Source organism: Lithobates pipiens, unplaced genomic scaffold, assembly GCF_037356315.1.
Source record: "Lithobates pipiens isolate NorthernLeopardFrog02 unplaced genomic scaffold, aLitPip1_a1.2 Scaffold_8, whole genome shotgun sequence".
NCBI classification, from domain to species: Eukaryota; Metazoa; Chordata; class Amphibia; order Anura; family Ranidae; genus Lithobates; species Lithobates pipiens.
In genome coordinates, this window is record NW_027507903.1 from 463,076,063 (window position 1) to 463,090,674 (window position 14,612).

Below are 14,612 nucleotides of genomic sequence, written 5' to 3' on the forward strand. Positions count from 1 at the left end.
TGGCAGTATTGGCAGGTGCCAAGTTCTGCTGGAAAATGAAATCAACATCTTCATTAAGCTGGTCAGCAGAGGGAAGCATGAAGTGCTGTGGAATTTCCTGGTGGAGGGCTGCGCTGACTTTGGACTTGATAAAACACAGTGGACCATCACCAGTGGATGACATGGCTCCCCAACTCATTACTAACTGTGGAAACTTCACACTGGACCTCATGGAACTTGGATTCTATGCCTCTCCACTCTTCCTCCAGATTCTGGGACCTTGATTTCCAAATGAAATGCAAAAGAGGACTTTGGACCGCTGAGCAACAGTCCAGTCCTTATTCTCTGTAGCCCAGGTAAGATGCTTCTGAGATTGTCTCTGGTTCAGGAGTGGCTTGACACAAGGAAAGTTGTAGGCCATGTTCTGGATACATCTGTGTGTGGAGGCTCTTGAAGCACTGACACCAGCTGTAGTTCACTCCTTGTTAATCTCACCCAAATTCTTAACTGGCATTTGTTTCACACTCCCCTCAAGGCTGCGGTTATCCCTGTTGCTTGTGCACCTTTTTGTACCACACTTTGTCCTTCCACTCAACTTTCCATTAATATGGTTGGATACAGCACTCTGTGAACAGCCAGCTTCTTTAGCAATGGCCTTTTTGTGACTTACCCTCCTTGTGGAGGGTGTCAATGACTGTCGCCTGGACAACTGGCAAGTAGGCAGTCTTCCCCCTGTTTGTGTAACCTACTGAACCAGACTGAAAGACCATTTAAAGGCTCAGAAAAGCTTTACAGGTGTTTTGAGGTAATTAGCTGATTGAAGTGTGACACCATGATGCCGCGTACACAAGGTTGGACTTTCCGGGAGAAAAGGTCAGACGGAATCAGTCCATCAGATATTCCGATCATGTGTGGGTTTAAGCGGACTTTTTCTTTAGAAAATTCTGATGGACCTAGAAATAGAACATGTTTTAAATCTTTCCGACGGAATCAATTCCTATCGGGAAAACCATTCGTCCGTATGCTATTCCGACGGAACAAAAACGGACAGCTATTGAACTTCCCTTTTCTAGTCCTGTTGTACGTATTGTACGTCACCACGTTCTAAATGATCGGACTTTGGTGTGATCGTGTGTACGCAAGTCCGTTTCAGCGGAACTCCGTCAGAAAAACCGTCAGAGTTTATTCTGACGGAAAAAACGGTCGTGTGTATGTGGCATGAGTCTGCAATATTGAACTTTTTCACAATATTATCATTTTCTGAGATACTGAATTTGGGGTTTCACTAGCTGTAATCCATAATCATCAAAATAAAAAAAATGCTTGAAATATATCAATCTGTGTGTAATAAATCTATATAATATATGAGTTTCACTTTTTAAAATGTAATTACTGAAATAAACAAATTTTTGTAGGCAAAAGGTTGATACATCCACATTCTAATGATTGATAATATAGTAGAAGACTAACAAACCATAGATTACATATTTGAATCTCAACATGGAAATAAAAGACAATTAGTAACCATATACAGCACTACTATGGTTTTAGTCTGAGAACCAGGTGTATATAAGCATACCAGAGTCATTTTTGCATAGCACAGCATGTTCTAATGCACTGTACCACATCATAATATGCTGCAAAGCACAGAATTACATAGCCCTTCTAAAAAAACACAATAAGGAAAAAAAAGTACTGCAATGCATTATACATTATCAATGCATTCTAGTTCACACTGCCCTTTTCTTGTATTAATAAAACTCATATCTGTGTTTTATACTTACAATAAGCAATGTCTGATTTGTACCCTGATAATTGTTCCTCACACCCTACTGCCCAAATCTTTTTTTTAGTTTTGAATAGAATCAGAAAGGGATAGAACCTCTATAATTTATTTTTTGTCTGTGACCTGATCAGGGTAATTTCCCCAATTTTTTGTGTCATGGGGACACCATGGTGAAGTTGTGGCTGTGTGGGGACACAGGCAGTAATAAAAGCAACACTGTTTATATAAAGATCAAGGACTAGGACCCATGCCAGTGCTGTCTTTGTCTTCAATAGACAAATCCTTCTAACTTCCCCAAAGGTGACACAAAAATGTTTTGATTGGAGCTTTAAAGCCAATCTACGAGCAAGTCAAAATTTTAATCACTGTCCCCTACCCCTTTATGGAACTTGTTTTTTTTTTACTGACATTTATTGTCAGGAGTCTACCCAGCTGCTGGATCTTCTTCCTCTAGAGGTGCAGTGAGCATAAGTCTGCAAGACTATATCCCATAGCTGTGCCCTGCTGAACCAACACTGATAAGACCAATCTGAGAAGTACACACCTAGCCGGCTGGGGTGACCGGTCTCCTCAATAGGAAATGCTGCACCTTCAACAGTTACAGGGCTACATTTTCTGGTGAATAAGGGGTTTACTGTGCATTTCCACAATACATACATAAAATAATCCATACAAATGAAATAATATGTTATATCTGTTCGATAAGTGCAAACAAATAAATACCCGATGATCCTACCAAAAGCCAAGTCAGCTGATACCTTTCCATGCTCACTGCTTGCACTGACTGTTACCAGTGAGCAATATTTTCAGCTATCTCTTTGGAAAACAGAACAGCTCCTTCATTTTATAGAAAAAGGCAAAGGGGGGGGGGGGGGGGGGGGCATGCTGTAGTTTTAACACACTTTCTGTACTGGGGTCGCAATGTTTCTCTATATACAGTATACCATATGGTGAGTGAGGGTTGTCACCATAGGACAGGAAGTATGTAACCAGCAGGACCACCAGGTGAGCCTAAAGGTAAAAAAAAAACTTAAAAATTGAAAACGAATGCAGCCACTACATCTTAAGACTGGTTAGTTGACATATATAGTTGCCATATATTACATTTCTATTCTTTGGTTTAGATATGGTTGAAATACTTTCTGGGTCACTGACAAAACAAACACAGATTAAAAATGAGGGAGAAGTTAGAACATCTAAACTACATCCCAACCATGACACTACCTGCCTGGAGTTTGGATGTTCTCCCTGTGCCTGCGTGGGTTTCCTCTAGGTCCTCTAGGTTTCCTCCCACAATCCAAAGACATGCAGGTAGGTTAATTGGCTTCTGTCCAAAATTGGCCCTAGTATATGAATGGGGACCTTGGATTGTGGGCTCCTTGAGGGTAGGGACTGACGTGAGTGTGCAATGTACAGAGATAAGGACAATTGTAGACACTCACTCAGGTTGAACTGGATGGACTGGTGTCTTTATTCAGCCTAACTAACTATGAATGAAACTATGAAACTATGAAACATACCTGATCTGGTTATTGACCCCAAAAGTTTTTATACTTCCAGGTCAAAGTGACCTCTGTGCTGCTCACCTTTTAAAGCAGTTGATTGGCAGGGGGACTTCCGCCAATCAGAAAACAAGTGGTGACGTTTTTGGCTTCAGTCCTAAAAGGAAATATTTGGAGGTGTCACAGAAATCTCCCAGAGGCAGAGGTTCCCTTTTATTTATAGTCTGCTTGGGAAATGATTTGGAAATTTGGCTTTTGTTTCAACATCCTGTATACGCCAACCCAACGTTTCATTTCAGTAGCATTTACCTGTGAAGATTTATGACACAAATATTAACAGCTTTGTTTTGTCTGTTTAGGTCTCTTAGAAATTTCCACGGTAGAAAGAGGAGTTATTAGCTTGTACGGTGTGAAGACTGAACGCTTTATAGCAATGAACAACAAAGGAAGAGTGTATGCTTCAGTAAGTACCGGATATTCCTATGATACTACTTGTGCTAAGATGGGTTGTAAATATTTGCTCAAAGTATATCCAAGTCCAATTTATTTTCAATTTTGGATAAAGTAGAGAAGGGTTAAAATCTCACCCATTTTGCCATGTGTAATTACCCTTCCCCTTTCTGTCCTGTAGACACAGCAAGAAGTGAGGTCAAACCTTTTCTCAAAGTGAGGTCCCCTCTTAGACAGTTGTCACTGGAATAGGTGTCCCCTCAAATCCTGTTTTGACAACAACTCAAAATTTGGGATTTTCCCTTACTTTCCATCCATGTGACAGTCATCACCAGGACAAATAGAGAGGTTGTCTACCCCCATCACTCTATCCAAAATGAAAACAAACATTTTGGCTCCGAATACTTTTTAATTTCTTTGATGCCGAAAAATGTTTTAATTATTATTATATATTTATTTAAATTATTATGCTGATTATTATTATTTATGTATTTTAAATGTTTATTATGTTTATTATTTAATAGTGTTGCGCCTTCTGGGGCAGAACTTTGCATGCTTAGGTCATGCTGCCCCATCAATCTTGAGCGGCAGCAACAGACCTACAACTCCCATTACTGCCTCAAGTGAAGTTTATTTAAGTTGCCTGATATTTAAAGGGACCAGACCCTCTGCAAGAAGGGGAGTCTGCCTATATTGGTTTATAGAGCATTGATGTTGCTTATAATTTGTACAGCCATTTATTCTGGAGAGTGCAGAAAGATGGTGGTGGTTTGATGGCATCCGCAATTTGGATCACATATACAGTACTCATGGAAGAAAATACAGATGAACTGGTGGAAGCCAGAATTATTTGCATGCTTATATTCATGAACTTTGGGTATTTATAATGCACACATATTTGGTGAATTGATGGAATTCTATTATATTTAATTGTTTATTTATTTGCACATATTTGATTAATTCGTGTCATTTTATATATTTATTAATTTGTGAATTTGAAGCACACTTTTATTTGTTTAATTTCTCACACACGGTAGAGATTTCTTGTCCCCACTGTATTTTAATTTGTGACTGGTTTGAGAATGGAGTCAATAGGAGTTCCAAAATGTGTTACCATAGTAACCAGCCCGCCCCAGGGGTGACGTCACATCCTGCCCTGTGTTCCACAGTGGCTCTCCTAATTTCCTGGGACATTGCACTTCATTTCTTCACCGATAGGAGTTCTGAAACAGGTCACCATAAGTAGAGGCTAACTTATGTGGATGGTGCATTAGCATTTGTTTGCACCACAATTTCATTTGTTGTCAATGATGTCACTAGTCTCTGTTTTAATGAACATGCTCCATTCCCTGGTGTGATTGCAGTCTCATTTTATTCACTGGTCTATTGTGAAGGGCTAGGCTGAAATCTCACTGGTTTGTTATGAAGAGATAGACTACATAATTTTCAGTGATGTCACCCATCTGTAGGGAATGCATTGGTGTTCTGTCAGTGATGTCACTAGACTTTATTAAATAGATAGGCCACATTCTCAGAGTTGTCACTGTTTACAGAATTGATGGACTACATCCTCTATGAATTTACTGGTCTCCAGTGGCAGTAGATAGATAGACTGCATTCACAGGGATGTTGCCAGTTTCTCGATGGACTGTGATGTCATTAGTCTTCAGTGAATGGATGAGTTGCATCCTCAGGGATGTCACCGATCTCTAGTAAATAGGTGGACTGCATCCTTGATAATGTTACTGGCCGTCAATGAATAGATGGACTGCAACCTCAGCAATATCACTGTTCTCTAATGAATGGATAGGCTGCATTGTCAGTGATATAACTGATCCCTAATGAATGAATAGATTGCATCCTCAGTGATGCCACTGCCATCTCTTGAATAGATGCACTACTTTCTCAGTGATAGTTAGTGGTCTTCAGTAAGTGGCTGTATCCTCAGTCTCCAGTAAATGAATAGTCTGCATCAATGCCTCTAGTCTCCAGTGAGTTGTATTCTCATTGATGTCCCCAGTCTTCAGTGAGTGGATAGACTGCAATCTTAGTGATGGATAGGCTGTTCTCAGTGATGTAACAAGTCTCTACTGAACGGGCAGGTTGCATCCTCAGTGATGTATCTGATGAATTGTGAATGAATAGAGTTAACACTGAAATAAATTTGCTCTATGGGTTTTTGTCTTTTAGATAACATGGTTTATTTTAACTGACAGTCTGGCACTAACTGCAATATACAGTATAGGTATCAGAAAGTTTGTAACAGCTTTTTCCCCATTTGTCAAATTAAATCAAATGCATGGTTTTAAAGGGCCAATCCACCCAAAAGTGCTATTTCAATTATAGGTGGAGCTCAGTGGGCAGAGTTAGGCACTGGCTACTTATATAATTAGACTTCTTTCACACTGGGGCCGTGGTCACATTACCGCTAAAGTGCCGCTCGTTTTAGCGGGGCTTTAGGGCCGTTTAAGTGGTGCATTTCAGCCACTAGCGGGGTGTTTTTAACCGAAAGAAGAAGTTAAAAGCACCCGTGTTTCGGCGCTTCCGAAGCACTTTTCAGAGGGCAGGGCATTTTGAGACCGCTAAATACAGCTGCTGCTTGAAGGACTTTTCCTAACGCGCACCGCCCAAGTGTGAAAAGTCACACTGAGATGAATAGGAGGAGGTTTTCAGGCACTGAAAACCGCCTCAGTGTAAAAGGGGTCTAATGCCGCGTACACACGAGCGAATTGTCCGGCTTACTTAGTCCGGCAAACAATCCGGCAGAGAGTCTGGTGGACTTTCTACCAAATGGACTTGGCCACACACGGACACGAAGAAAGTCCGGCGTTTGCTAGCGCGATGACGTACAGCACGTATGACGGGACTAGAAAAAGGAAGTTCAATAGCCAGTAGCCAATAGCTTCCTTTTCGTACTTGCTTCTGAGCATGCGTCATTCTTAGTCCGCCGGACTAGCATATTGACAAACGTATTGTCCGCTGAAACCCAAGTCCGGTGGAAAGATTGGACTGCAAAAATACTTTCTAAGTCTGCCGGACTTTACGCTGGAAAAGTCAGCTGAAGCCCACACACGATCGAATTGTCTGGTGAAATGCGTTTCGGCAGACTAAGTACGCCGGACAATTTGATCATGTGTATGCGGCATTAGAGTACTCCAACTCTCCCTGCCCTAATTCACAACTTATTTAATTTCCACCTGAAAGTTTCTCACCAACCTTTGCAATTTTCCTGTCCTCTACAAAAATACAAAATCCAGCAGGAGAGTGGAGACCCCTCATAATGGGCACAACTTTCATTAAAATAATACCTGCCAGCTGTGGTCCTATGTTGTCAATCTGGCTTAGAGTGGAAACTACAAGGTTATGCAGACATGGTCCAGTGTTGTCACCATCATGGAACCTGCCATGAGAAATTTCACCACTGAAAGGCATGTAGACAAAAAGGGGTTGATTTACTAATGGCAAATAGACTGTGCACTTTGCAAAGGGCAGCTGCACTCTGCAAGTGTAGTTGCTCCAGAACTTAGTAAATGAGGTAAAACTTGACTTTGCAAAGAATACCCAATCACATGCACGGGAAATAGAAAAACAGCATTGTTGCTAGCATGTGATTGGATGGCGGAAGTCAGCAGAGCTTCTGTTCATTTACTAAGCTCTGGAGCAACTGCTTTTGCAAAGTGCACAGTCTATTTGCCTTTAGTAAATCAACCCCAAAGTGTCTGCAAAGAGGTTGCAGGAAATCAGCAGCATTGAGATAAACCAAAGGATGTGAAAAAAAAGGTGGAAACAAGTATTTAAAAAAAAATAAAGTTTTTTTTATACACAGTGCTTAGGAGAAAAAATATCATTCAGTTGGGGCTTACATCTACTTTAATTTCATGGAGTGGTATGCATGCATTTTTCATTTCAGTTGCACAAGCACAAAATAGCCTTAGAGCTGCAGGATTATATTCCTGCGTCTTTCTTTACCCTGCAAAATATTAAATGTCACGTTTTCTAATCCCGTTTTTGGATCTGGTCACCATAGTGTATTTGTTTTCAAATATAAGTTGCACTATAAATACGTTATGGGCAAATAAAAAAGAACAGACCCGCTAATGTATATCAGCTCGCTGAGGGTTAGAGCTTAACAGGTGGCATCTGACCCATGCGACTTGGAAGCAGAAGGACGAGATTTATTGTTGGATGTAGACTTCCAGGCACCGACTGTCATAACACGCTCTTATCCTTCACAAATAATGACTTTCCAAAGAGTCTTGTAAAGGCACCAAATCTCAGCATACTGTACTTAGCTGGTAAGGTCACCCCGCACATGGGCACACAGCGGCATCCTTGCAGGGACTGACGTCACGCTAATTCCGGTAGGCGCTATAAGCGCAGCCTGACCTCATGCACAGATATGAGGGCGTTATTTTAGACTGTTTTAGCTATTAGTGTTGAGGATTATCCGTAGTCAGTCCCAGGTTCTGGGTATACCGAGATCTACCCAGAGGAGCCAGCTATAAGGTGACCACTTAATATCCTGTGACACACTAGCCCTTGTATAATCCTCACAGACATTTAAACTGGAACTCCAGCCAAACAACTAAATACACATTCGAACTGCATATATGTCAGGTGTTGTACAAGTTGAAATATGTGCAACACTCTTCAGCTACTCTTTAAAGTCAAACCTTCCTGCCACTCTTTAAAGCCAGGGTAGTGACACTGTGATTTGGTGTTGCAATTTTCAGCTTCTTGTGCCACCTTGTAATGTCATCCTATGGCGCTGCTTACCCCCCCCCCCCCCCCCCACCGATAAAAGACTATGCAGTTCCAGCAGCATGTACATGTAACACAAACTAGTAAGGCTGCACACCGATCCTCCACAGCTACTCAAACCAATGTTATTGAAGTAGAGAGAACAATCCCCCCACAAGATACCCCTACTAGGAAGAAGCCATCAATGCTTCTTTCTTCACTGTTCAATCACAGGCTGGAACAGGTCAAGGATGACGTGGGCTCAGAGGAAACGGTTTGAATGATATTGGCCATCAGACTGAGGACATCAAGTGGCAGAAAAAAATACTGCCGGGCAAATTTCTGGATTTAAGGTGAATATTGCAGAAGAGGTTATTTTACCTTTTAATAGATTATTTACATTTATTGTACTGTTTTTGGCTGGAATTCTATTTTAAGTAAAAAAACACACATCAAAAAAGAGATGGGCATCTGAAGTTATTTGCGAATCTCCACTTCCTGTTGAAGCTAAGCTTGGCCTTAGCCTTCTAGTTGGACAGTAAGGCTTCCCATCACATCAAAAGTCATTCAACTGGGAGGCAAAGGATGCAGGAACAGAAAAAAAATGGATTTGCATATAACTTCAGCTGCTTATATCTCTGGTTCTACTCATTATTATGAAACACAGTTTCCACTCGAGGTAAACACTGCTAATGCAGGCTAGTTACTGGCAAACAACTAAATACACAGATGAAATACACATATGGAAGCCAAATAATTTGTATTTCTGATCATTCAGTCCACAGCCTCATCAATCTGCACAGCCCTGTCTGTCAGGGCAGAAGACCTGTTGTTTCTTTTTCACCAGTTAAAAGAGAAGTATAGCCAAAGCCTTTTAACCATACTTTACTGCTGGGTTACATGAGTGCACGTACTTGTGATCCAGAATCAGCTGACAGCGGGCAAAAGCCTGTTATTGGCTGACATCACAGAGCCACTCCAGGCTCTGGAAGGATCTTGACCATAATATCAGAATCCACCCAGGTGCCTTACCGACAGCTGTCTCAGCTAGCTCAGCTGGCTTACCTTCTCAGGGCACCACAGAGCTTGTGCCAGTCACTCCAGCACCTTCTTCAACTCCAGTGAGCGGTGGAGGGGTAGAGCAGAGAGCGGTGGCTGGCAGTTACCGCTCTTTGCTCAGAGCCGACTGAGAACTGAGCAATTAACAGTCATATGATTGCTCAGTTCTTGGGCTTAGAGTCAGCAGGGGACAAGTGCAGCATCACAGAGATACTGCAGCCATAGAGGTGAGTATGGATGTTTTTTTTTATTCCCACATTTCTCCTTTAAAGGAAAATTCTCATTCCAAAAATTAAATACTGGTCCATACATTCATGTGTAAATATATTTCTTTGCCTCTCCAGTCCAGCGAATTATGAAGAAAATCCTTTCTTTAGTTCTTGCATTCTTGTATGTCAGCTACTCCCCTGTCAGAAGCCCGATTTGTGGGCATTGTTTCTGTTGACCTCAGTCAGAGCTTAGTTCCAACTGCCCACTGTTCAATGAATGCACCTGTCAGGAGCATTGATGTTATTCACACTGACTATTCCCCTAAGCTGCCCACTGCTGTGCTGCCTCCCCTCTAATATGGCATCACTGTAACTCGGGCAGCCAGTACCCATTTCACCCCTCTTTGCTTCTTCAAGGAAAAAAAGGCTCAGTTGGATCTATCACCCGACAAATCAAAATCACTGGTTGCCAGGATGTAAGCAGGCAGGCCACACAACATCCTGTGTTTGCATGGTTCGGGCAGCCTAGCCGCATGGCATCATTGGTTTTTATGGTGCTGGAGGCTGGGTAGTGGAACCAGCAGAGCCGGTCAGAGGCAAAGAGGGGGTGCAAATGGGAAATAATTTGCAAGCTTTTACTGGCAAGCTATTTGAACCCCCCCCCCCCCCCCCACATTTGTTGTGACAGCACTTGTTTCAGGCGAGTGTCTGGCTCCGGAGAAAAGCGCTGTCAATAGGAGCTCATTGCATATACATCTTCTTGTAAGGTGTGTTAGTGAACAGCGGTGGGGAAGGGGGAAGGATTTTGATCATCCTAGCTCAGCATCCAGACTACCAAGAAAGACGAGAAAGAGTGCTATATATACTTTTTCACCTCAGGGACAGGAGTAACTTAAAAAAAGTGTGACTTCCTTCCAGTCTTGTCTGTCCCCTAGCTTGCGATTGAACAATGAAAGATGAAGCAGCAAGCTGATGAGCTTTTCTGTCACTCTGCTCTCACCTTCTATCAGAATGTTCCTTGAACTAGTGCAACTTATTGGCTCTTTTCCCATTCTCAGGCTCAGCTCTGCTGTATAAGGACTTACACTGTATGCATTCAAAAAATACATTTAATGGTGTATTAATATGCACAGCTGCATTAATTCAAGCCTTTTAAATTTACTCATGTATCAGCTGTAAGTAATTATGACTTAAAGTGGATGTAAACCCTCACATATACCCTATGAAGTGAACAGCCTCAGATGATACACAGGGATAAAACAAATATTCCTACACAAGTTTTACATGTATATCTGCTGTCTTCGACTTTCTGTATTCTTTACAAAGTGAACATTGTGTAATGCCCCGTACAAACGAGCAGATTTTCAGTCGGAAAAAACTCGGATGGTTTTTCTGATGCAACTCCGCTCAAGCTTGGCTTGTATACACATGGTCACACAAAAGTTCTCTGAACTTTCGACCGTCAAGAACGCAGTGCCATACAACATTACGATGAGCTGAGAATTAAGTTCAATGCCTCAGAGCATGTGTCAAATTCTTTCCGAGCATGCGTAGGAATTTTGCGCGTCGGAATTGGTACAGACGATCGGAATTTCTGATCGGAACTTTTTCCAACAGGAAAATTGAGAACATGCTCGCCATCGTTTGCTGCCGAAAATTCAGCCAGCAAAAGTCCGATGGAGTATACACACGGTCACATTTTCCGACCAAAAGCTCTCATTTTCCGACCAAAAGCTCTCATCGGTCTTTTGCTGGCTGAATTTCCGATCCTGTGTATGGGGCATTAGAATTTTTACTTCCTCTTTCAGCAGTGGGAGGGGAGTCTGGGCATGGAGGAAAGGCACGTGGAATCCCCCCCCCCCTCCACATAGGCAGAGGAAGATAAAGCTGTGCTGTGAATAGATCAGCTCTCTGCTAATCTATTTATAACAACCTCCTCGACACAAATTTTCGGCTGCTTTTATTTGCTTGGGACTTAGGGCTTTGGAGAGAGATATGTAAACACTGCAGATACAGTGGTGTGAAAAAGTGTTTGCCCCCTTCCTCATTTCCTGTTCCTTTGCATGTTTGTCACACTTAAGTGTTTCGGAACATCAAACCAATTTAAACAATAGTCAAGGACAACACAAGTAAACACAAAATGCAATTTGTAAATGAAGGTGTTTATTATTAAAGGTGAAAAAAAATCCAAACCATCATGGCCCTGTGTGAAAAAGTGATTGCCCCCTAAACCTAATAACTGGTTGGGCCACCCTTAGCAGCAACAACTGCAACCAAGCGTTTGCGATAACGTGCAATGAGGCTTTTACAGCGTCCTGGAGGAATTTTGGCCCACTCATCTTTGCAGAATTGTCCTAATTCAGTTACATTAGAGGGTTTTCGAGCATGAACGGCCTTTTTAAGGTCATACCACAACATCTCAATAGGATTCAGGTCAGGACTTTGGCTAGGCCACTCCAAAGTCTTCATTTTGTTTTTCTTCAGCCATTCGGTGGTGGACTTGCTGGTGTGTTTAGGATCATTTTCCTGCTGCAGAACCCAAGTTCGTTTCAGCTTGAGTACACGAACAGATGGTCGGACATTCTCCTTCAGGATCTCTTGGTAGACAGCAGAATTCATAGTTCCTTTTATCACGGCAAGTCTTCCAGGTCCTGAAGCAGCAAAACAGCCCCAGACCATCACACTACCACCACCATATTTTACTGTTGGTATAATGTTCTTTTTATGAAATGCAGTGTTCCTTCTACGCCAGATATACTTGGACACACACCTTCCAAAGAGTTCCACTTTTGTCCACAGAATGTTGTCCCAAAAGTCTTGGGGATCATCAAGATGTGTTGTGGAGAAATTGAGACGAGCTTTGATGTTCTTTTTGCTCAGCAGTGGTTTTCTCCTTGGAACTCTGCCATGCAGGCCATTTTTGCCCAGTCTTTTCCTGATGGTGGAGGCATGAACGCTGACCTAAACTGAGGCAAGTGAGGCCTGCAGTTCCTTGGACGTTGTTGTGGGGTCTTTTGTGACCTCTTGGATGAGTCGTCGCTGCGCTCTTTGGGTAATTTTGGGCGGGAAGGTTCACCACTGTTCCATGTCTTCGCCATTTGTGGATAATGGCTCTCACTGTGGTTCGCTGGATTCCCAATGCTTTGGAAATGGCTTTATAACCCTTTCCAGACTGATAGATCTCAATTACTTTCTTTCTCAATTGTTCCTGAATTTCTTTGGGTCTCGGCATGATGTGTAGCTTTTAAGGATCTTCTGGTGGACCTTACTGTGTCAAGCAGCTCCTATTTAAGTGATGCCTTGATTGTGAACAGGTGTGGCAATAATCAGGCCTGGGTGTGGCTATAGAAATTGAACTCAGGTGTGGACAACCACAGTTATAGTATGTTTTAACAAGGGGGGCAATCACTTTTTCACACAGGGCCATGATGGTTTGGATTTTTTTTCACCTTTAATAATAAACACCTTCATTTACAAATTGCATTTTGTGTTTACTTGTGTTGTCCTTGACTATTGTTTAAATTGGTTTGATGTTCCGAAACACTTAAGTGTGACAAACATGCAAAGGAACAGGAAATGAGGAAGGGGGCAAACACTTTTTCACACCACTGTATATGCGCCCCGGTCAGATTTCATGAATCAAGTTTATATTAACTTTAAAGTGATATTAAAGGTAACTTTAAAAATAAATAAAAATAAACATGTTATACTTACCTGCTCCATGCAATGGTTTTGTGCAGAGCAGCCCTGATGCTTCCCTTCTGGGTTCCCCCTTCTGGCTCCACCTCTTCTCCAAGTGCCCCCATAGCAAGCCGTTTGCTATGGGGGCACTTGTGTGTGCTCTCTCACAAGTTCCGCTCTGTGTGTCAATAAGATATAGAAATGAATGAAAGTAAAAAAACCTTCAGGCTTTACAATAATATTTAAGCCTTAAATATTATACAACTTATAGACCTCCAGCTGTGTCAAACCACAAGTCCCACATTGCCTAGTCATTTCAGCCAGGGGCATAACTAAGAATTTTAAGCCCGATAATAGAAAACAAGACCTTACAACAACTTTATTAATAGCACGTAATGTACACACAAATACCTTACGCATTATAACAAATTCATAAGTGAGCCCAGTGGCTGATGCTATCTTTGCCATCCCTGTAGCTATATTCCTGTCTCCAGAAGCTAACAGAGCATGCTGGGAAATTCCACCCATGAACAGAGTTCCATAGCTTGCTTATGGCTGGTGTAATAGCAACATTACTTATTCCTTGAAGACAAGTTTCTATTCTTTTATATTTCTTTCAGTGAAAACCACAAGACTAGACAGTAGTGGTATACCTAGAAAGCCATTCCTTTTGTAGCTCAGTGCCTAAAGTAAGAACACATCTTACTAATCTTTTTAGTAGTGGTGACCACAGGATCATGCATGTTCTTCTGCTAAGTACATCTTGTTCCCCTACTCTCTGTGCACTTAGTAAAGATGCTAAAAGGCTTATTTAAAGTGGTAGAAAGTATACTTGCCAAGTTAGCCGTTTGCAACCTAACATAGAGAGGAACATGGTTCAGAGATATGTTAAGCGGCTGGGCAGTAACAAAACTGACCTGCATGTCATTTTATCTGTGTGATACCTTAATGACATCACAAAATCACTATCCTGATGCTGTTCTACAATATGGCCACTCAATTTTACATACAAATATATATAGTATATCAATTACAATTTTAAAACAGCCTTCATAAGGAGTTTGCTTTTTATTGAAACCAAAGGCTTCAAAACTAGATAAAATGAAAAAGGAGGTTGATACAGTATGTTGTGCTTGTCATTCAATGATAATTACATTTAAGCATTTTGTGTGATGTCTTCTTTGATGTCTGTTTATCCATTCATGC

General features: G+C 41.6%; 1 protein-coding gene across 1 annotated transcript in view; it reads left to right on the forward strand.

Annotated features, from left to right (window-relative positions):
• The window catches only part of FGF6 (fibroblast growth factor 6), a 28,786-nt gene that overhangs the window by 11,423 nt on the left and 2,751 nt on the right, over positions 1-14,612 (forward strand). The window contains exon 2 of the mRNA XM_077468509.1: positions 3,627-3,730. Coding sequence (XP_077324635.1) covers positions 3,627-3,730 — 104 coding nt within the window. The remainder of the gene's footprint in view (positions 1-3,626; positions 3,731-14,612) is intronic.